General features: G+C 39.1%; 2 protein-coding genes across 5 annotated transcripts in view; one reads left to right on the top strand and one right to left on the bottom strand.

Annotated features, from left to right (window-relative positions):
- LOC105027448 (zinc finger protein 501-like) overlaps positions 1 to 6,986 on the top strand; it is a 164,401-nt gene extending 157,415 nt beyond the window's left edge. The window contains exons 1-4 of one of the 2 annotated variants that reach the window (XM_010899553.3): positions 2,233 to 2,433; positions 2,672 to 2,946; positions 3,519 to 3,747; positions 5,600 to 6,986. In XM_010899553.3, the coding sequence (XP_010897855.2) occupies positions 2,944 to 2,946; positions 3,519 to 3,747; positions 5,600 to 6,837 (1,470 nt within the window). In that variant the 5' untranslated portion in view covers positions 2,233 to 2,433; positions 2,672 to 2,943 and the 3' untranslated portion in view covers positions 6,838 to 6,986. Of the gene's footprint in view, positions 1 to 2,232; positions 2,434 to 2,671; positions 2,947 to 3,518; positions 3,748 to 5,599 lie in introns of those variants that run through there. The other variant, XM_020040905.2, reaches the window with a different exon arrangement.
- LOC105027450 (zinc finger protein OZF-like) overlaps positions 1 to 24,147 on the bottom strand; it is a 541,343-nt gene that overhangs the window by 477,137 nt on the left and 40,059 nt on the right. The gene's annotated exons all lie outside the window — the stretch shown is intronic.

Genomic DNA, 24,147 nt, shown 5'->3' with positions numbered 1-24,147 from the left:
AATAAGAAATATTATATTAAATGATACCTGCCAGAGCATGTGAGCAGAGAGCTGATAAAAATCCCATTCATCACTCTGGAGCGAATGTTATAGTCTCTGCTCCACCGCCTCACGTCTTTACATGTCTTTCATCACTCAGAACCGCTATTCTCTCCCAGGAAAAATAATTGCCACTACAAATTTGCTCCATTTATTTTTTGATAAGTCAAATCTGTCCATTTAGTGATTATGTATGTCAAGTATTCGTTTACTTATATAACAAAGCCATACAGAATTTTAATGAAGTCTAGCTTGTTTTTAACAACATGAAAGATGAGGATACAGTCTTTTAACCAAAAATTATAAACCCAATCAAGTAGCACTATATTATTTGTTTATTTGTATACGACAAGGAAATGGTATAGCATTTTCGTTACACTATCGGCTGCCAAGAAAATCAGATGTTCTGCATTTTAAACAGCATTTTGCCTATAGAATGTATAAAATAAATTAGTACATTTACTTGCTTTGAATTCATTTAAATTGAAACCAGAAAAGCTGTAGGGTATCAGCACACAGCCAAAAAGAAACAGAAAATAATTTGTTAGTGGGCTATGAAATTGCAAATCGCATGCTTTCAAATATGAAGCGCTCAGCATTTAACTAGCGTATACATTCACCTAAGGGAATATTAGGAACACCATACTAATACTGTGTTTGACCCCCTTTCGCCTTCAGAACTGCCTTAATTCAACATGGCATTGATTCAACAAGGTGCTGAAAGCATTCTTTAGAAATGTTGGCCCATATTGATTGGATAGCATCTTGCAGTTGATGGAGATTTGTGGGATGCACATCCAGGGCACGAAGCTCCCGTTCCACCACATCCCAAAGATGCTCTATTGGGTTGAGATCTGGTGACTGTGGGGGCCATTTCAGTACAGTGATCTCATTGTCATGTTCAAGAAACCAATTTGAAATGATTTGAGCTTTGTGACATGGTGCATTATCCTGCTGGAAGTAGCCATCAGAGGATGGGTACATGGTGGTCATAAAGGGATGGACATGGTCAGAAACAATGCTCAGGTAGGCCTTGGCATTTAAACGATGCCCAATTGGCACTAAGGGGCCTAAAGTGTGCCAAGAAAACATCCCCCACACCATTACACCACCAGCCTGCACAGTGGTAACAAGGCATGATGGATCCATGTTCTCATTCTGTTTACGCCAAATTCTGACTCTACCATCTGAATGTCTCAACAGAAATCGAGACTCATCAGGCCAGGCAACATTCTTCCAGTCTTCAACTGTCCAATTTTGGTGAGCTTGTGCAAATTGCAGCCTCTTTTTCCTATTTGTAGTGGAGATGAATGGTACCCGGTGGGGTCTTCTGCTGTTGTAGCCCATCAGCCTCAAGGCTGTGCGTGTTGTGGCTTCACAAAGGCTTTGCTGCATACCTCGGTTGTAACGAGTGGTTATTTCAGTCAAAGTTGCTCTTCTTTCAGCTTGAATCAGTCGGCCCATTCTCTGACCTCTAGCATCAACAAGGCATTTTCGCCCACAGCACTGCCGCATACTGGATGTTTTTCCCTTTTCACACCATTCTTTGTAAACCCTAGAAATGGTTGTGCTTGAAAATCCCAGTAACTGAGCAGATTGTGAAATACTCAGACCGGCTCATCTGGCACCAACAACCATGCCATGCTCAAAATTGCTTAAATCACCTTTCTTTCCCATTCTGACATTCAGTTTGGAGTTCAGGAGATTGTCTTGACCAGGACCACACCCCTAAATGCATTGAAGCAACTGCCATGTGATTGGTTGATTAGATAATTGCATTCATGAGAAATTGAACAGGTGTTCCTAATAATCCTTTAGGTGAGTGTACATTGGGTATATTGGCTGTACAAAAGAAAATCTAAAGTTTACTTTTTGATAAAATTCTTTTGCTAAATGTTTGTCTATAGTAACTTGGAAAACACGTATTCTTATCATTACTGTACTTCTCCACCGCTGCAACCACTGCTCCTTTTGTGTCCAGCGAAGGACAGTTGCACCTGTGTAAAGTATGATCGGTCACGTATATCTCTAAACTGGTTACGCACCAGATCATCCCTTATCACCGGCTTTAAATCTACGATCCAAGACAGCAGCTGGGACATATTAAAAGTACCACGTGTAACGAGTGGAAACATTCTCTTATAGTGTAGTTTTGCAATAATATTATAGTTGTAGTCGGACTGGTACCTTCGGGCAAGAAACAAAAATACCCAATTAAAATATAAGTAGACAAATACAACTAAAATTAACTAAACATTTTAATAATTGACTACAATGTAGCTATACCACTTCGTTCCTTTCTGATAGCATGTGAACGTTCTCCATAGTGATTCTTTAGTTCTGGTTACATCACTGCACTCCCTCTCCTGCAAGTCCTTGGTTCTCCTCATTTGTGTAAGTAACCTTTATTTTGCACCAGTGGGTTTTATCAGCGTCTTTTATTAAATTATTGAGTAAACGTCATGAAAGCTTAAGCAACAAGGTTTATATTTGTATGTATATATATGTGGGATAGGTTCGATTAAGATTCGCTTTCGCTGATGTTAATACCTTGGTGAACCTCAGATTGAGTGACCTTTAAGGAGAGGAGAAGGGGTCGTGTTAAACGCGTTTGACTCCGCCCACATTGCAGTCAGGGCCTTCTCGCCGAGTCTGGAGGGCTGCAGCTGGATGCCACCCGTTGGAAATTGTTTGTGACGTAAGTGTACAGGTTTCGTTCAGTAACACGTGACACAGTGTTTTGGCACCCAGCGTCACGTGACCAGAAGTGTTTCGGAACATTATTTCGATGCAGCGAGTGTGGAACTGATCGAACGGTATCGAGCAGCCCATCACTACAGTTTGCGCTAGTCAATCTTCTTGGAGCAGTTGGTTCCGTTTTCGGGACACATCCAAGTCGCTAAAATGGTAAGTGGTTTAAGCATGCACATAGGGACGGATGTGCTTGTTTGTGTTGAGCCGAGGAGGGTACGCGAGACAGGTTGCAATGTACTTGATTCACGCTGGTGACCAAATTTATTGCTGGTTATTTTCAATATTTTGTAACTATATATTTAATCTCCTCACTGCATTAAATCGAGACGATTTAATTAAACGACCCTTTTAGAATAAAAGGCCTTAACTGTCGTCAGATTTCTCTCAATTTTCTTACTGAAAATAAAGTCAAGTAGCCTAGGAAAATACGTTTTAAAACATACCCGTGTACGTGTGGACTAGGCCTTCTGTCAATTTCTCACAACCATACTAGTCAATAATGTATTTTCTGTTGTCACTTGCCAAGGAAATGATAAACCGTGATATAAGTGAAAATTATTTTCCCTCAATTCTGGGGTCAGGTTAAGAGCACCTAAGTTAGGACACTGGTCTGTTATGAATTTGATTGTTTTTGTAGTTTTTTCCCCCCATTGTGGTTAAATTTGATTCCCATCAAACATGTTCATCAGTCATGTATGGGTCTGATTTGGTCTTTATTTTATCAGATGGAGGACAAACCCAACCTGCTGCTCTCCATCCACACTGAGCCCAAACAAGAGTCACTGGATTCTGATTGTGACAGTGATGCTCTGGGTGCATCGATGTATTCAGAGATGACCTCAGTGAAGATGGAAGACAAAAGTAAAATACTGGGACAGAATGTTAACATTAAAAACGAAGAAGAGAAGAGTGGGGTTATCATTAAAAATGGAGAGGGGGATTTACTTAATCAAGGTAAGAACTGGTTTCATCAACAGAGTTTAATGTTGTCAATTTGTTGTTCTTACTTTTACTTATTTTTCATGCTATCTGTCAGAATTCTCCATATTGTTATATTTTTTAGTTGAGAAATTACAGAATATTAAAAAAATGTTCTTCAGTCCACATTCTAGGTTTGAGCCTTATCTATGCCCCTAGATGACAAGTGTCTGCGAAGACCCATGGGTATTGTAAATTGGCCAACATCTATGGTGTATTTATCAGTATAGCCTGTTTCAAAGTACATGGAACAGTAAGGTATACCTCATGTAATTACGTATGTAACTTAGTGTTTATGGACAAGTCATCTAACCAAGATGCTTGAGCCAGTGGTGTTATTTTTAGAAAGTTAGTAAGAGCTACACCACCATTGGAATTCAGTAGTAGGAAGAACCACCAATAATGATGGAAGAATGCTAAAAGGGACAACTTAACTGCATAATGTAGGAGCAACAGGATACTACAGCCATGGAGCGTTCAACTGTTAGGGAACACCCCCTTTAAAATGAATGACTGCTGCTACACTACTCGCGTTGCGTCACGTCCAGTGACAGTGTTCAAGCTTCATGAAACGCTGAGGTTCATTCTTGACGGCTGCCACACACGTTTCTTTTGTCATAACAAGAAATAGATTGATTTTGGGGGTGGATCGGGTGTATTGACTAATTAAAAAATGAATACAACTGATGGTAACTCACATGATCCTGTTATTTAGGGTGTTGGAAATACAGATTTGCGGTAAATGTTTGTTTTAGATCTGTGGGCTGTGGTGGGCTGCTGGTATTACTTTTGTCTGCCGATCTTCTGGATAGTCATTTTTTCTTGATTATTTTCTTGTACGTTGAATGTCCATAGAAAGTAATCAAAGCGGAGGGACTACAGATGGGTTCATTGGGTAAATGGTGGGGCCTCTTCCTGGTGGTCTGCCTCCTAGCAGCGGGCAAGGAGTGTGGATGAGTATACTTGGGCACTTTCCCCTGAGAATGAGATGGCAGCAGTGGAGATGTAGCAAAGAAACCCTGTACAGTGGGAGTGGAGTTCTCCTTCAGGTCTTCCAGGAACCTGAATCTTCCCCAACGGTAGCCCTTTGGAAGCATTTGATGGATCCTGTTTCCTGGAGTGCTTTACTCCCTGGACAGCGATCCAGGCACCTGAGTTAGGGCAGAAGGGGTGGAACAGACGGGGCGCTTTGGTTTAGCGCCTAGCCTGGGCCATGGCTCATTCAAGGGGGCAGAGTGGAGTTTCACTGTTACAGGCTCACCAGAAGTGGAGGTGCCGGGCCAGCGGCAGGAGATGTTGTTCAAACCCCATTGAGCTGGTTTGAGATGAACTGAGCAGAAGGGTGAAAGCAAAACAACCCACAAGTGCCAAACTATTCTGCAACAATATTGGGAAGGACTTTATGAACAATATTTTTTCAGTTGTAGAAAGAATGGCACAAGTCTGTTATGTCTGCAAAAGTCTACATTGATGAGTCATACATTTAGATTACATTTTGTTAAACAGCACTTCCATGATTTCTTTTTGTCTCCAGCTGTTTTTGTTCCATGCTTTAACTTCAGGTTACATTAAGACATTAAAACTCGTGAATTTCTATAGAAACTGGAAAAATTTAGTTGTTTTAAAACTTTTGCCCGGTAGTTATATGTATTTTAGCAGGGCTTCAGAACATTTTCTAAAGAATAGTGTCAATAACAAGCAAGCTTTTTAAATAAAACTGATCCATGCTTTACAGATTCCTCTGAGCTAAAGACTAATCTAAAGATAATAGAAAATAGATTAACTATGTGTTGAGAACCAATTAACTTTTCTGATGTCTGTCCCACAGATGGGATTCATGAAGTGGACACACTTGGAGAGAAACGACAGGAAGACTACAATGATAAGAAGTCTCACGACTGCCCCCATTGTGAAAAACGTTTCTTATGTCCATCACTGTTAAAAAGACACGTTAACACACATACTGGAGAGAAACCTTACTCCTGTTCTGACTGTAGGAAGAGTGTCTCTACATTATATAGCCTTAAAGCTCACCAGCGTATTCATACGGGAGAGAAACCTTACTCTTGTTCTGACTGTGGGAAGAGTTTCTCTACATTATGTAGCCTTAAAGCTCACCAGCGTATTCATACTGGAGAGAAACCTTATTCCTGTTCTGACTGTGGGAAGTGTTTCATTACATCATCTCATCTTACTAGTCACCGGAGGGTGCACACAGGTGAGAAGCCTTACACCTGTTCTGACTGTGGGACTAGCTTCTCTCACTCAAGTCACTTTAAAGTTCACCAGCGCAAACATACTGGAGAGAAACCTTACTCCTGTTCAGACTGTGGGAAATGTTTCTTTATATCAGCTCATCTTGCTAGTCATCAGAAACTGCACACTGGTGAGAAGCCATACTCCTGTTTTGACTGTGGAAAAAGTTTCTTTAGATCATCAGAACTTTTTTGTCATCAGAGACAGCACACAGGTGAGAAGCCTTACATCTGTTCTGACTGTGGGAAGAGTTTCTATAGGTCATCTGAACTTTTTAGACATCAGAGAGTGCACACAGGTGAGAAGCCTCACTCCTGTTCTGAGTGTGGGAAGAGTTTCATTACATCATCTGATCTTACTAATCATCAGAGAGTGCATACAGGAGAGAAGCCTTACTCTTGTTCTGACTGTGGGAAGTGTTTCTCTCAATTAAGTATCCTTAAATCTCATCAGCGGATACATACTGGAGAGAAGTCGTTCTCCTGTTCTGACTGTGGGAAATGTTTTATTACATCATCTGCACTTACTAAACATCAGAGAGTGCACACAGGTGAGAAGCCTTACTCCTGTTCTGACTGTGGGAAGAGTTTCATTGCATCATCTGATCTTACTAGTCATCAGAGAGTGCACACAGGAGAGAAGCCTTACTCCTGTTCTTACTGTGAGAAGTGTTTCACTCAATTAGGTAACCTTAAAGCTCACCAGCGCGTACATACTGGGGAGAAGCCTTACTCCTGTTCTGACTGTGGGAAGAGTTTCTCTCGATTAGGTGGCCTTAAAGTTCATCAGCACACACATACTGGACATTAATATTGAACATTTGATAGACTTCACAGAGTGATAAATAAGTGTTTTACCACATCAAGTAGTCTTACTGTCTGTTTGAAAATGACCACAAATAAAGGAGAAGTCTGAATGCCCAAACTGAATTAATAAAGCATATGGGCCATTCCGCCGAATCGGTGCCTTTTCTGTCCCTAGGCCATTACATTCATAAATATGCATGAACAGTATCTGTTTAATACATTATATTATCGAGCAAAGTGTCCTGCACCTTGTCCTAATTGCAATTTGATGATACATCATGTAAAACCTTAATAAAAACTACCTAGAACACTGAAAAAGTAGGATTTTAGCCCACCCCCCCTAACACTACATTTCATCATGGAATATAATGATTAGAATCCTCCAGAAATCTTATTTTGTTTGTATTATTGTTATTATTAATGGGAAAACCAAAAGTTAGTTCTCACACTCTTTTATTTTCTGTATTATCATATTGTAAGTATGACTGAGAATGTGAATCTCAACATTCAGTCCTATAACCTAAATTATTTCTTAGATGTTATTATTTTATTATTTTAAAATATTTTTTGTGTAACCACTTGAAGGTTCTAATTGTTCTCATGGTATTGTAATTGATGCCTTGTGGCTACATTTCATGCATGTATGCTAAGAACTCAGTCCTGTTACTCATATGAAGGGTAACAGGAAGGAATAAGAGTAACAGAAGTGAGAAGTTTGAATGAAATTGTACGTCTCGTATATACAGTTAGGTCCAGAAATATATTCATAATTCTGTCTCTGTACGCCACCACAATTGATTTGAAATGAAATGTCTGAGATGCAGTTGAAGTGCAGACTTTCAGCTTTAATTCACAGAAATCTGTAATGGCTCTGCGTTCTCTACGTAGTTTTATTGCTTATTATTGTTTACATTGTTTACTACTTACCGTAGTGCTTGCTGTGATTCCTTTGTCCTGCCTCTGGAGAAAGAAGAGAGGCAACTGTATCGGTGTTCTATCAAGATCTTGGATGAGATACTGCAATCCGCCATTACTGAGTATTTTACTCATACTTACTCATGTTCAATCCCTGGACAATGAAATGGATGAACTACTTGCACAGATTAACTTTCAGTAGGACATTGCAAGCTGTTGTGTGCTAGCGTTCATAGAGACCTGGTTGGATCCCACAGCGCTTGACTCGGCTCTCACCCCTGCTGTCTGTATCTACCGGCAGGACAGAACCTCAGAGTCAGGTAAAGGTGGAGGGGTCTGCATTATTGTTAACCCTCGCTGTGACACAGATGTTGCAATACTTTCAACACTCTGCTCACCAGACCTGGAGCTATTAACTGTAAAAGTTCAGCACTTCTACCTTTCGTGGGAATTTAGCTCCGCTATAATAACTGCAGATGTACGTTCATAAGCTTGGTAGTTATTTGACTTTGGTAGATACATTTGTTAAATCAGCTGATGTATATAAACATTCTGTTAATCTTTTGCTTTTTGGCATCTGTCTGATTGGTTTGGAAATGGAGACTAATTAAACTGTTCACTCTCAATGATTTGTTGTCTATGTTAATTTTTAACGGAGATCACAATAAAAAGCTGCTATAGTTTAGGGAACAATAATGAATAACTGACAGTTCTGTAAAGAGATATTTTATAGCTGTAATGAGTATCAACCTGCATTACTCAGTTTTATGCTTGGACACTCATTTTAGATTTGAGTATTAACAGAATAGTACAGTCAGAGTACAAGTAACGTCAACTTAGATATTATGTAACTAGTTGTTTCACAGAATTGACCTAGTTAAATTAGTAACTTAAGTGGTACTTCTTACTGATGTGTACTTACAGTAAAATATATATTGTATTATTGTTACAGAAATCACAGTCGTTTAAGACTTTTACTATCAACTACTGACAAAGTTTCTTAGCCGTATAGCCAAATAACCTATTCATGTTGCCCTTAAATCATTCAACAGATGCAAATATAATCAATTTAATATTGCATTATTTAATCTGAGAACAAATGCTATCACCAGTCAACCATGTTAAAAACAAACATTTATGGTCTTTCATTTCTTGGATTTCAGAAGACAAAGTTGTTAGGAAACTCCTGTTAGGCTACTTGAATTGTGTCCGCAGGGGTGGACTGGCCATCTGGCAAATGCCAGAGGTGCCAGACCATAATTTTTGGGGTGGGATGGTCAGATTTATTAATAAATATATAGAACTAAATTATTTTTACAGGCCATATTATGGGTTTTTATGACTTACCCAGTTTCACTGTGGTTGTAATAATCCATATTAAGCATTGGTCCCAGTGGGCAACGGCTGACCTGGTCCCAAGATGGGCCGGCCTCAATCAGAGGGTGCTCTTTTTTTTTTTTTTATTCAAAAAGTAACATACAAAGAGGAAAGTGAAATACAAAAAACCACACAAACCAGAGGTTTTTACACAGCCAGAGGTCCTATAGTAATAAATCATATTGCCAAATAATACAAGTTTCTACAGCCTTTTTGTATTTCATTTTAGTTAATGTGGTGCCATATTGCCTAAATAGTCTGAATCAGACTATTTACATTTATGAATAAAGTATTTCCCTAAAATTAGTAACAATTGAATCAAGTATATCACATCTCTGTCCATATTATCTTTTCTGAAATCAAATATTACCCAAGGCATCCTGTTTTCTTCAGTCCAAAATAATTCTACTCCATGAACAGATAAAATACCTGTGAAATACAGTCTCTTCCATTCCACAGAAATCACACCTAAACAATATTCAGCTTGATTCTTTCCAAAACATGTTTCACTGGGTAAATTCTGTCAAAACTTCCTTCACTTTATTGTTCAAATCAAATCAAATCAAAATTTATTTATAAAGCGCTTTTTACAACAGCAGTTGTCACAAAGTGCTTTACAGAGACACCCGGCCTTAAACCCCAAGGAGCAAACAACAGTAGTGTTGAATTTCAGTGGCTAGGAAAAACTCCCTAAGAAGGTCGAATTTTTGGTATTTTTGTTAATACAATATCTGTTAGGAGTTGTCCATGCCTTGCCAAATTGTATATCACCATAAATATTGAAAATGCAGTTTCACAAAGAACATTTCTAATCTGTTTATTACTACATTTGTTCTTGAGGGTGTTCGTATCACCAATACATTTGCCTTTGCACATTTAGAAATGCTATTGTGCTTGCATTTTTACAGTTGTTACACACACGTCTACCTCTGGGACCTCATTGCTGCTATCTCTGCATCCTTGTTGCACATGCTACCTTACTTCATTACTCCTTCATTCAGCCTCGAATGCACATCTGGAACGCCATTACTAGATGTGTTGTTGACCTGGGGGATGCTGTTGCCTGGGTTAATGCCAACATGTACCCGGTCTCAGAAGAGGCCAAAGTCCTCACCCCTGAATGATATGGAAATACAGGGTGCTGTGCAGATGCTCAGAGAGGCCTCAGAAAAGAGGACTTAAGTGATAATTTTGAGTTTCTCTGATACCTATTTGCTGTCTTTAAACTGTCAGGTAATGCTGGTTTCCACACAATATAATGTACAAGATCCCGAAAACACAATATAGTTTGACCACACAGAGATAAAGAAAGATCAGTTGTTTAGCGAAGGGAAAACGGGACAGTATGTATAGGATGAAACCAAAACCTACAGAATCTGGTCAAAGCTGAATACACAGTACATAAAGAAACAGTTTAGTTTTGTCAGTGGGGGGAATGTAATGTAATTAAATGTTGTATTTTGTAGGTTATACCATTAAGTTAATGCTTTTGGACTACATTAATTCACTTTCAGTAAGGTCTGTTTTTCTCTTTTGGACCTGTTCTACTTGTAATTTATGTTATTGAATCAACCTTTAGGATAAGAGTTAAATTAGACCTCAGATAATCAATTCTAAGACATATAACACTTATATTCCTCCCAACAATGTTTTAGGTCCATAACCACACAATTACTCCACAATTAAAAATGTGCTTGTTCCAGGCACACGTGGAAAAATATTTCTGTAAACAGATGTTGAACTGACCTCTACATGATGCAAATTGAACTTGCCACCTTTCTGCAACAGGCTATAGAAACTTCAACACTTCCAGTTACCAATTTGAACTTTCTAGAACAATGCTGTTGAATTGAACAGTGCAAGTCAAAGGAAGGAGAAACCATTACAATGATTTGTATGAAAACTTGTGAGATCTACACAGCAGAACCCACAGGTCTTGGCAAAGGACCTTCAGAACAGTTTAGCTGACACTGAAGTTGTTGCTCATAAGTCCACCGCACAATGTACCTTACACAGCATGTTCACATTTGTGTAATATGTTGAATCTATGGAAAATGCATAAACGGCAATCCTGTATAAACTTGTGCAAAAGGTCTAACGTAGAGCTCAGATAAATATATTGTAACTGCAATAAGCAGCATTCTTAACCATCAACCTCCTAATGATGGCCCTCTACTGCATCACATATAACCAAGCAATGGCTACTCAAAGAAAAACTGACCATGGCACGCATAGTGAATATGGCTGTGCGTGTATGCATATTGGAAAATACCATTTCATTTTACATTATAAGCAAAATCAGACTAGAGTGCTTTTCAACATGTAGTCAAAGCAAATACACTTTTGTTTTCTTTATCAATGCTTCAACCGCTTAAACCTGGTGTTATATCTTGACAAAAGATATTGAATGAAATCAGACTCTGAGTTAAAGTTGTAACGTTAGTTCTCTCTTCTTCCTCCATTAGCACACTCAACGTAATGACGTCATACCCATACATGACACCTGGGTCAAACCGTGTGCGGCTATGGGAAATCGTTCACTAGGGCCTTTACATTTCTGATTGTCTGCTACGTTATGAACCATCCAGACCTCTCAGGTCGTCTGGGACAGGTCTGCTTTCTGTCCCCAGAGTAAAAAAAAAACATGGAGAAGCAGCATTCAGTTTTTATGCACCATTTATCTGGAACAAACTCCCAGAAAACTGCTGATCTGCTGAAACTCTGTTCTTTAAATCAAGGCTGAAGACTTTTCTGTTTGCTGCTGCCTTTTGTTAAATCAAATTTAAGGCTTTTGATTGCACACTGCACTGTAACTTTGACTGTCCAGTTTTATCCATTTTTTATTTAACTCTTTAAATAATTGTATTTAAATGTCCTATGTTGCTTTTATGTTTTATGTAAAGCACTTTGAAATGCCTATACAAATTCACTTGCCTTGCCTGGGGCGAGTTTGAATTCAGCCAATTCCGCCAGGTGTTTCGTCAGTGTACAGTAAAAAAAAAATGTATAAAGGAAAAATCCATGCTACTGTGACAGATTACTGAATGCGGTTCGAAGTGTTTTGGAGTAGTTTTCCAATTGCATTGCAGCTTTGCGATAGTGGTACAAAACATTTCCATTCATGAATTGGACGCTGCTAATAAACCTAATTACAGACTTACTAAACAGCCCTGTGTTTAGTAAGTTGAGAGGATGCAGTGAAAAACCTTCCACAGTCAGAACAAGGGTAAGGCTTCCCTCCAGTAATAGCTTTTTCTTCTTTATTTAACCAGGTAGGTTGACTGAAAACAAGTCCTCATTTACAGCAATGATCTTGGTTTATCACATTATTATTTAAAACAATACTTAAATCAGAAGACAATCATAAAAAACAAACATTCGTTGGAGCAATTTTCACCCAGTAATGGTTTAAAACAGCCTAATGCACCAGCTGTTCCGGCGTGCATTGTAACTCATTCCACATGTAAGGGGCAAAGAAAGTAAAAGTTGTTCTACCCAGATCAGTGGAGATTTTAGAGATCTCTAAAGTTATGCATCCCCGTGGCTCTACATGCGAGAGGTGAAGTCACAAGTATGGTGGGGGTTTGTACAAAAGAGCTTAATAGACCAAGAGATAAAAATGTGATTTTAAAGACATCCAGCGTACTTTCAGATAAAGAATACAGTGAGTCCTGTCACCAGCAATAAAACGTAAAGCACTATGAAACACAGCACGTCAAAGGGGTCTAACACTGACGCAGGTATACAGAAATATAAGGTGTCCCTAATCAATAACTGGTAGGAATGTTGATTCAACAATGTTTTCTGTGTTTTAACATAAAAACAACCTGTTTCAGTGGAAGAAAACCCATTTTAACATTTGAACCAGCTCATCAACATGCATTTTAAAGGAAAGCACAGGCACCCTAATTCATGGACGAGGCAATGCACTAATGCATACATTATCAGATGTATTCTCAAGCGTGTTGGAAAATAAAATTCTGTATAGCTATAAAGGATTGAAACTCAGGACCTGGTTGCCTGTAGGGGAAATAATTGTAAAAAAATGTAAAAATGCACTGCACTTTTCATTATAGAGAAATGATCTCGATGACAACAGTATCATCTGCATAAAGGTGGAGTTGACAGCTTTTACAGTAAAAAAATAAAATTGATGTAAAAATAAACAGACTACAAATCAATCTCTGTAGAACATCATTAACTAAGTCCTGCAAACCTGCTTACATTGGATCAGTCTAGCATGTTTGCGCTGGTGAGCTTTAAAGCCAGCTAAGTGAGAGAAACATTTCCCACAGTCAGAACATGGGTAAGGCTTTTCGCCTGTGTGCACTCTCTGATGACTAGTAAGACTGGATGAACTAATGAAACTCTTCCCACAGTCAGAACAGGAGTAAGGCTTCTCTCCAGTATGTAGGCGCTTATGAACTGTAAGGCTACCTAATTGAGAAAAACGCTGTCCACAGTCAGAACAGAAGAATGGCTTCTCACCTGTGTGCACTCTCTGATGAATAGTTAGTTTAGGGGATGTAATGAAACACTTCCCACATTCCGAACAGGGGAAAAGCTTCTCTCCAGTATGTATGCGCTGATGAACTATAAGGCTACCTAATTGAGAAAAACTCTTTCTACAGTCAGAACAGAAGAATGGCTTCTCACCAGTATGTACTCTCTGATGACTATTGAGTTGATATAATGTAATAAAACACTTCCCACAGTCAGAACATGAGTAAGGTTTCTCTCCACTATGTATGCGCTGGTGAGTTTTTACATTACCTGATCTAGAAAAACGCTTCCCACAGTCAGAACAGGAGTAAGGTTTCCCTCCATTGTGTCTGTTAACATGTCTTTTTAACATTGACAGAGATAAAAAAAATTTAACACAATGGGGGCAGTGGTGAGACTTTTTTCCATTGTAATCTTCCTGTTGTTTATCTCCAAGCGTTTTCACCTCAGGAATCCCATCTGTGTGACAGACAGCAGAAGTTAATTGGTTCTCAACACACAGTAAATTAATTCTCTATTTTACAACTTGCTTTTCTTCTTTAAATTAGCCCAGAAGAATCTGTAATCCATGGTTCCGTTTTTAAAAAACAGCCATAGCAAACCACTGTATTTTTTCACTGCAAACTAAAGCATTCAACCATATCTTATTTTGTCATTAGAAAAAATAAATTCCTATCAAATGGAGTTTATCGAGACTATTCTTTAACAATGTTTTTCACTCATACATACACTAACATTCAAAAGTTTGGGATCACATAGAAATATCATTTTCAATGAAAACATACTACAGGTTTGTTTGTGACCATAAAGCTCTAATTTGGTCTTGTCACTCCAAATTAGTGTGCCAGAAGCTGTGAGGCGTATCAAGGTGTTGTCTGGCATATTGGAACCGGGCCTTTTTGTGGCATTGGTGCAATAAAGGATTCTTTCTGGCAACTTGACCAAGCAGCTCATTTTTGTTCAAGTATAGTCATATTGTGCTCCTTGAAACAACCACAACGTCTTTTTCCAGAGCATCCTGTATTTCTCCTGGGGTTACCTGTGGGTTTTTCTTTGTATCCTGAACAATTCTTCTGACAGTATTGGCAGAAATATTTCTAGGGTTTACCTGACCTTGGCTTGGTATAAAGAGATCCCAAAATGTTTCATTTCTTAATAAGTGATTGAACAGTACTGACTGGCATTTGCAAGGCTTTGGATATCTTTTTATACCCCCTTCAATCTTCATAAATTTCAATTACCTTGTTAGGTAGGTCTTTTGACACTTCTTTTCTGCTCCCAATGGCTCAGTATCTAGCCTGCTCAGTGCATCCACGTGAGAGCTAACAAACTCATTGACTATTTATACACAGACACTAATTGCAATTTAAAAAGTCACAGATGTGGGAAATTCACCTTTAATTGCCATGTTCACGTGTGTCACCTTGTGTGTCTGTAACAAGGCCAAACATTCTAGGGTATGTAAGCTTTTGATCAGGGCCATTTGCATGATTTCTGTTATCATAATAAGGAGCCAAACAACTATGTGATACTGAATGGCCTCATATGATCACTGTCTTTCAAGATTTTTTTTCTAAAATCAATGCCAGAATTTCACAATTTCGGGCACAACTTTATATTCACCAGGTTACACTTTTTCAAACTTAATCCATTATTTATTTTGATACCTCCCCCAACTATTGTTTCTAAAGGATTTTCACTGCTAAAACTGGCAACAGATTTGACAGAGCTGAAGACATTGGCAAGCTTTCCTTAAAGCAATACTATTTGTTTCTGCAATATTATTCCAAAAAAAGAAAGGTGCCTCAACATGTGTACGGGCACGTTCACTTATCTGACCACCTCACCCAGGAGCTAGAAGCAGTGAGACCAGGGAATCCCTGCTGAACATGCCTCCCACTTTCTGGAAGATGCAAGCCAATTTACAATACCCATGGGTCTTCCCAGCCACTTGTCATCTAAGGGCATAGATAATGCTCAAACCTAGATTGTGGTCTGGAGAACATGTTTAAAATATTTTTTATTTTTTGATGACAAAAAAGTATAACAAATTGGAGAATACTGACAGACAGCATGACAACAAACAACAATGAATTGACATTAAACCCTCTTGATGAAACCAGTACTTACCTTGATTAATTAAATCCACCTCTCCATTTTTAATAACCCCATTCTCCTCCTCTTCATCTTTAACTTGTACATTCAGTCCCAGTATTTGACTTTTGTCTTCCAGCTTCACTGATGTCCTCTCTGAATCCACCAATGAACACTGAGCTCCACTGTCACAATCAGCATCTAGTGGTTCTTGTTTGATCTCGGTGTGGAAGGAGAGCAGCAGGCTGGATTTGTCCTCCATCTGATAAAATAAAGACCACACCAGACCCAAACATGACTGATGAACATGATGGGTGGGAATCAAAAATAATCACAATGGGGGCGAAATAAAAAAAATAAAAGTCATTGTAGCGTTCCTGGCGGATACATAAAAGACTTAGCTTTCAGACTTGTGTTATAAAGGGATTTAATTAACTTTCCTTTGTGATACAACTTAGCCCTTATAAACGACTGTAAGAGCTTGTGCCGTCCTGACTTATTTCTTCTCTGAGACATTTAAAGAAAAGGAGGTCACCTTGGGACACCGTCTCACCAAGATGTGCTCCATCGTTCCTAAAGTCAATACCTTAATTACTGCTTCTGGAGTAATTTGGGGGAGCTCTTTCACCGTGAACCTATGACACACATAGTTGGCTTCTGGTATATCGTGATCTATCAACGAGCACCCCACTATACGCCCTCCGAGATCAGTGCGGACCTCCTAGGCTCATCATCTCCGCCTACAATCACTTGCCTAAGTGTCAGTGCTCTGGAGCAGTTTAAAAACTATGAGAAGATCGATTTCACAATCCTGAAGTAGAGGGATTTTCCTCTGCAATCTGGGTCAGGCAATGAAATCCTGTAGCCTTTTCTCTTGTTGGAATGTGGGCACGATTGATTGGAACGCAGTCTTCGGTGTTAGGCTGGGGGACGTTCTATAAGCGTTGTGGAGATGTAACCTCGCACCCTGAGCCCTAAAAACCCTTTTACTTGTCATGACAGTCTCTTCCCACCATAGTGGTTCACTTAAGATTAACTGGGCACGAGTCTGCTTGTAGTTCCTCACTTCCTGATCCACAAAGACTGAATCGCTTTGAGTGTCAAACTTTCTGAGACCGGGTTGCCTTTGGAGGACAACCACACTGGCACTAGCATTGATGTCGTAGTTGAAGGTCCAGTCTCCACATTAAGTGAAGTAGCAGTGGTTGTCGTGCTACCTTGGTTCGAGTCTGGATCATGGTTTTACTTTTTTATGTATTTGTCATCATGTAGACAAGTCGGATGTCTCCCCTTACAGGTGTCACAATCTTTTGCACTGTGCCCTGGTTTTATGGAACCATAACAGTCTCTTTTGCTTTATGTATTGCCTTCTATCTGCCAGGGGTTTGGTCATGAATTCTGGGCAGCTGTGAATCTTATGTTTACCATTTTCACAGAATGTGCATGGCTTTGAATAGAGTTTGGTTGACTTTGGACTTTGGTTTATCTGTGACAGATTGAGTGTGAAATAAACAAAAGGAGTAAGGTTAGTGTATGTTGGATATCTCCAAGTCAGGCTCGGAGGGCATGGAATGACGTGATTGGGTTGCAGGCAACGTCCAATTCCATAGACAAAAAGGTTGCAAAATCATGGAAATTAGGGAACCCTTGTGTCTTAGACAAGTGCTGTGTGACTTGCCGGTTCCACCGAGTTGCTGCCCATTCAGGTAATTTCATTACCAGTTTCCTGTTGTGTTCGCAGTCATTTAAAATCCCAAGACCTGTGACATAGGACATTGCTTCATCACGCGCATTGATTAAATCAGAGAAGCTCCTTAATCCTTCTGCATCCTTTGACTGGATTTTTTGCCACTTTGCTAGCCCTTCTCTAAATGCTTGTTATGTTACAAATGGCTGACCGTAGTGGTGATTCAGCTTATTCATGTAACCAGCTTTCGTCATAACGTGACTGCTTGGTCAGTACATCATTGCGATCCCAGGATTTTCAAAAATGGACAACTGCGATCCCATTGCTACAGCTGTGAATCACATTGCCTCCCTGAATTTTCCTGGTGTTACCAACAAATCTGTTGTGAGATACTACTTTCTGGAGTACAATGATGCCATGACTCAGAAGATGAATCGGACAACTTGAGGAAATCCCAGACTCTGATACTGTTCAAAACGTTCAGGCAAAATTTGAGGCATTTCATTTCAGTGCCAATGGTGGAAAGAAAATGCTAGCTCCGCTTGTATGAAACAACTGTCCACGGATTACATTTACAAAAAAAGGACAACCACGGTAGTTATGACAGCGACAATGAAAGATCCATAGATTTTTGGAGTATTGAACTCCGAGTGTGAACGGTAGCGAAAAGACACGTTGTTAACAAGATCAACAGACTAAACACAAACAAAGGAGGGTTTTTTTTCAGTCTGCCGCGAAACATACCTACATTTATACGGGTAAGTGTAACGTTGGCGAACAAGCTACAGATAATTCCTTTTCAAAAAGTTGTCAGTCGTTTGTATTGCTAGTTCTTTTACTATAGCTACTGATTTTAATGTTAACGTTAGCTAGCTAGGTAACAACATTAACTTACCAGCTAGCCAACATTTCCTGGCATAGTCTTCACAAAAGTGAGCAAGTCACTTAGTTTGATAATAAACTACCTGGTTGACCGGTCATTCATCCAGGTATGTGTGATTATGCCTAATCTATAACCCTATAATGTCTCAGTAGCTGTCCACCTGCACTCAAACTATCTGCACTTATATTGCTGCTTCTATTTATTATGAAACCTGCTGCCAAACTACTTTACCTTTCACTGTACTGTTTTTACCTGATGTATAAAGTCCATGTGAAGAAAACTAATTTTATTTGGTTTGATATAGTATGTGTTTATTAGAGACCAATCAGACCAGTCTAGCACAAGGCCAGAGTGTCCGATTTGAATACTTAAATAGCTGGGTGGGTTTAAGGCCCAGAGGGTGTGAACTACACTGAATGGGCGTAAACAAAGACCAGCTTTCTGGCAAAGGTGAATCTTTTAAGCCTCTTTTCACAGAACGAAGTATAGCAGATTATCAACTTTTAAAGCAGCACATCTTTCCCAAAACGTTATCAAACAGTATTGCATTATATACCATTACAAAGCTCTGAACCTGCACCTTTATAAAATGTAATAAAAAGCAAAAATTTTGCGATAAGCCCCCATTCAGGAATTCTGTCACTAGTCTAGTTCAAGCTACTCTCAACCCTTTCTCTGCCTTTAATCTTTCTATTAGAACTTTTGTGCATCAATGTCTCTTAGTATCTCGCTCTTCTGCTGTTCACCAAATTTCCTTTGCTCATTTTCAAGTCTCCTGTGCTCCTTTTCAAATAGTTGTAGTTTCTCCCTTTGTTATTCTTCTTGTAGCAGCATGCTGCTGCATTTGCCCTTTTTGCAGTTACTGGAGCTTGAGGAGTGAGACCTTTCCCTTTCGCTGTCAAATGTATCAATGCCTGAAATTCAATCATAGGCGTTTTTTAATATGTCGTTTGTTACAGCACCACAAGTACCTACTCAACATCTCGTAGAATTGGATAGAGATTTCATCTCTAATTTCCTCATAAAACCGTATTACATTGTCTCTTCCGATATTAAAAGGTGCAGCAATTTAGTTTTTAGCAATATCTGACAAAAGTTTCTCCCTTACGATTGGGTTAGCCCCTTCTCCTTGGTGCATACCTTGTCTTGTCGAAGTGCACGCATTTTCTCCGTGGGTTTCCGAACGCGGCCAGAACGACGAAGCTCCTCTCTTTCATTTCCGTATTGAGGCTGCTCACTCTGTTGGCCTAGCTCTCCGTCTGCGGGTAGTTTCGATGTTTCCATGTCGTCGCGTAGCACGTCGGGTAAAGCTCTTACTGTAGCGTTCCCGGCTGATACATAACATACTTGTCTCTCGACCTGGTGTTATAAAGGGATTTAATTAACTTTGCTTTGTGATACAACTTAGCCCTTATAAACGACCGTAAGAGCTTGTGCCCTTATCAGCCCAGCGCTAAACATTAGTTACACAAAACCATAAACTGTCTTCTGACATTATAGCTTGCACTAGCTAGTTAGACACGTTATTTTTCCCTCTTGCGTGAAGGTAGGTTCTGTAGTAGGATTCAAAATAAAAGACTGCAAATATGCAGCTTTAAGAATAGTGGTATCATTCGCAAACATATCGGAAAAGTACCAACATGAACTTAGATATCGTGGATCCTTGTTAAGAAACTTAGAGATAGACTTAATAAGCAATAACTGTGTATACAAATATACAATTAATTGTTTTTACATTATACTAAATTATATAACCTAATTGTGATTTATAGTCATAACAGACCAGTGTCCTAGGTGCTCTTAACCTGACCCCTGTATAGAGGGAAAATTATTTTCATTTATATCACGGTCTATAATTTCCTTTGTAAGTGACAGCAGAAAATACATTATTGACCTGTATGGTTATGAGAAAAAGACAGTTTTAGGACACCCGCCTTTATTTTCCGAAAGAAAATGAATAAAAAAAAAACTTATAATATCCAGTTGCAAGGTTTTTAGGAGAAAAAAACAAACGCATAAGGCCCAGTATTCTCAAAGGGACGCGTAATTAATTTCTCTTGGTTTAATGCCGTGAAGACATTTACAGTTACAATAATATAAAGAATAAGCAATAAGGTCACCGGCGTAATCAAGTACATTGCAACCTGTCTCCCGTTCCCAGTTCCGCTTAACACAAAAAGCACATGCTTCAACAATCTTGTTGCTTGCTCAAATGCCGTTTGTGACAACCGCTGATGTAAAAAGGGCTTTATAAATAATTTTATTGATTGATTTATTGATGTATCCACTCACAGGTGCTATGCTAAACGTTAATGAAAAAAAATATGTAAACCCTTCCCTAATGATCTTCATGAAATCTATGTCATGGCAAAACTATACCGAAAAGATCCATTTCATAAATAGAAGATGAAAAGTTAGTTTAAAAACTACTGTATATTTAAGCTGGTCACAACGCAGAATATTTATGTCGAACTGAACAAAAATACTGTTTTTTAACCACTTACCATTTCAGAAACGTGGATTTCTGTTCGTAAGTCCCGAAAAATTAATAATGTCTCGAAAATTAAACCAACAGCTCCAAGATGGACTCGTGCCAATTGTTCTTCTACCTCTGTGGATTTTTAATGATAGTTTGTAACCAACTTTTATTGTGCATTACCGCTCCCTACTGGACTGGAGTGTGAATCAGAGACAGGGAAGGTCTACATCCTCCACAATATTCTTGTGCCCCCAGGAAACGAGGTGAACAATAAAATACTACATCCCGTTAAGACTTAACATCGTAGTATCGTAGTCTGAGATACTGAATTTGGGATTTTAATTAGTTGTCAGTTATAATCATCACAATTAAAAGAAATTAACATTTGAAATATATCAGTATGTGTGTAATGAATGAATATAATATAAAAGTTTCATTTTTTGAATGGAATTACTGAAATAAATAAACTTTTTGATGATATTCTAATTTTCTGAGGGAACGTGGTTCTTCAGCACCATTACTCCTTAACAAGAGGCATGCGCACACACAGACCCTAGGGGGACGTTTGTAGTGATGTGCGAATCATCATCTTTTTGAACGAATCTTTTGAGTGAACTGGGTGTACTGAATCCCTACTCTAGAAGAGTCATTCAAATGAATAACTTTTGCACAAGAGAATCACACATCTTCAGCCTGCTGTGAAGTTGGAATGTAAACTCTTTCATCACCAATGCTTAATGAATGACTCATCTTAAGCCTTAATCTTAAGCCTATAATAAGTGTAAACATGGTTCTTCGACACCATTATTCCTTAATTCTAGGCGCATGCAGAGGTAGACCCCAGGAGGGCCTCTGCCCCTTTCCGCTCAGACCCAACCAGAGGCCTTTTTGCCCATTCGTTCTGTATTCAATCTGTGTGACTTGTGGCGTCATTCACGCATGATTTGCATCACGGAAGCTGAATCTGTTCTGCAGCAGGTATTTATCAGAGGGGTCCTTTTTTCTAATTTCACCCCAAGCCCCTCAAAAGGTCTGTGCACAGCCCAACATAACTTCAATATAAATACCTCTATTGTCTGAATAATGTATAGACTCCACGACAATAACAACAATTCTGGTAACACTACATTTTCAGGGTATACATGACATATGTAATTACCCAGTAACAGTAGTGTAACCAAGTGTAACAACACATCACTACAGTGTAGTTACATAATTTAACTGGTAGTAATTGCGTAATGCAATTACATGTGTAACAATAAACACTCTGTACCATGAATGCTTGTTATGAATGAAATATGCTAAATTCACAAAATCAGTGTATTTTTTAATCTTCAGTTGATTAACATCAGTGACAAAGGATGTGATCCCTTCTGGGAAGCTAGTGCAAATGTTAATCAAGAAGGATTCATTGTGATAGGATTTTATTTAACCAGGTGAGCCAATTGAAAACCTGAGGATTTCAGTGCTTACAATGGACTATACCAACTGTTACAAATACTAAGTATTTTAAGTACACATTAGTTACAAGTATCCCTCAAGTTACATTCCATTTTAACTAGATAAATGCTATGTAATAACTAGTAGTAATACTGTATCTACCTTGACATTACATGCACTCTGTGCTAGCCCATTAACACACATCTAAAATGAGTGTCCAAGCTTTACACTGCTTGATGCAGGTTGATACTCATTAGAGCTATAAAATACCTCCTTACAGAACAGTCAGTTATTATACAGTGGGGCAAAAAAGTATTTAGTCAGCCACCAATTGTGCAAGTTCTCCCACTTAAAAAGATGAGAGAGGCCTGTAATTTTTGTCATAGGTACACTTCAACAATGAGAGATAAAATGAGAAAAAAGAAAACCAGAAAATGACATTGTAGGATTTTTTATGAATTTATTGGTAAATTATGGTGGAAAATAAGTATTTGGTCAATAACAAAAGTTAATCTCAATACTTTGTTATATATCCTTTGTTGGCAATGACAGAGGTCAAACGTTTTCTGTAAGTCTTCACAAGGTTTTCACACACTGTTGCTGGTATTTTGGCCCATTACTCCATGCAGATCTCCTCTAGAGCAGTGATGTTTTGGGGCTGTCGCTTGGCAACACAGACTTTCAACTCCCTCCAAAGATTTTCTATGGGGTTGAGATCTGGTGACTGGCTAGGCCACTCCAGAACCTTGAAAAGCTTCTTACGAAGCCACTCCTTCGTTGCCCGGGCAGTGTGTTTGGGATCATTGTCATGCTGAAAGACCCAACCACGATTCATCTTCAATGACCTTGCTGATGGAAGGAGGTTTTCACTCAAAATCTCACAATACATGGCCCCATTCATTCCTTCCTTTACACAGATCAGTCGTCCGGGTCCCTTTGCAGAAAAACAGCCCAAAAGCATGATGTTTCCACCCCCATGCTTCATAGTAGGTATGGTGTTCTTTGGATGCAACTCAGCATTCTTTGATGCAACTCAACACGACAAGTTGAGTTTTTACCAAAAAGTTATATTTTGGTTTCATCTGACTATATGACATTCTCCCAATCCTCTTCTGGACCATCCAAATGCTCATTAGCAAACCTCAGACGGGCCTGGACATGTACTGGCTTAAGCAGGGGGACAGGTCTGGCACTGCAGGATTTGAGTCCCTGGCGGTGTAGTGTGTTACTGATGGTAGCCTTTGTTTCTTTGGTCCCAGCTCTCATCAGGTCATTCACTAGGTCCCCCCGTGTGGTTCTGGGATTTTTGCTCACTGTTCTTGTGATCATTTTGACCCCACGGGGTGAGATCTTGCATGGAGCCCCGGATCGAGGGAGATTATCAGTGGTCTTGTATGTCTTCCATTTTCTTATAATTGCTCCCACAGTTGATTTCTTCACACCAAGCTGCTTACCTATTGCAGATTCAGTCTTCCCAGCCTGGTGCAGGTCTACAATTTTGTTTCTGGTGTCCTTTGACAGCTCTTTGGTCTTGGCCATAGTGGAGTTTGGAGTGACTGTTTGAGGTTGTGGACAGGTGTCTTTTACACTGATAAGTTCAAACAGGTGCCATTAATACAGGTAACGAGTGAAGGACAGAGGAGCCTCTTAAAGAAGAAGTTACAGGTCTGTGAGAGCCAGAGATCTTGCTTGTTTGTGGGTGACCAAATACTTATTTTACAGAGGAATTTACCAATAAATTCATAAAAAATCCTACAATGTTATTTTCTGGATTTTTTTTTTCTCATTTTGTCTCTCATAGTTGAAGTGTACCTATGATGAAAATGACAGGCCTCTCTCATCTTTTTAAGTGGGAGAACTTGCACAATTGGTGGCTGACTAAATACTTTTTTGCCCCACTGTACTTCCCTAAGTAACTATGGCAGCATTCTGTTAT

The sequence above is a fragment of the Esox lucius genome, chromosome 20 (genome assembly GCF_011004845.1).
Source record: "Esox lucius isolate fEsoLuc1 chromosome 20, fEsoLuc1.pri, whole genome shotgun sequence".
Classification (NCBI taxonomy): Eukaryota; Metazoa; Chordata; class Actinopteri; order Esociformes; family Esocidae; genus Esox; species Esox lucius.
The sequence above is the reverse complement of the archived record's forward strand: the minus strand, read 5'-3'. Positions and strand labels throughout refer to the sequence as shown.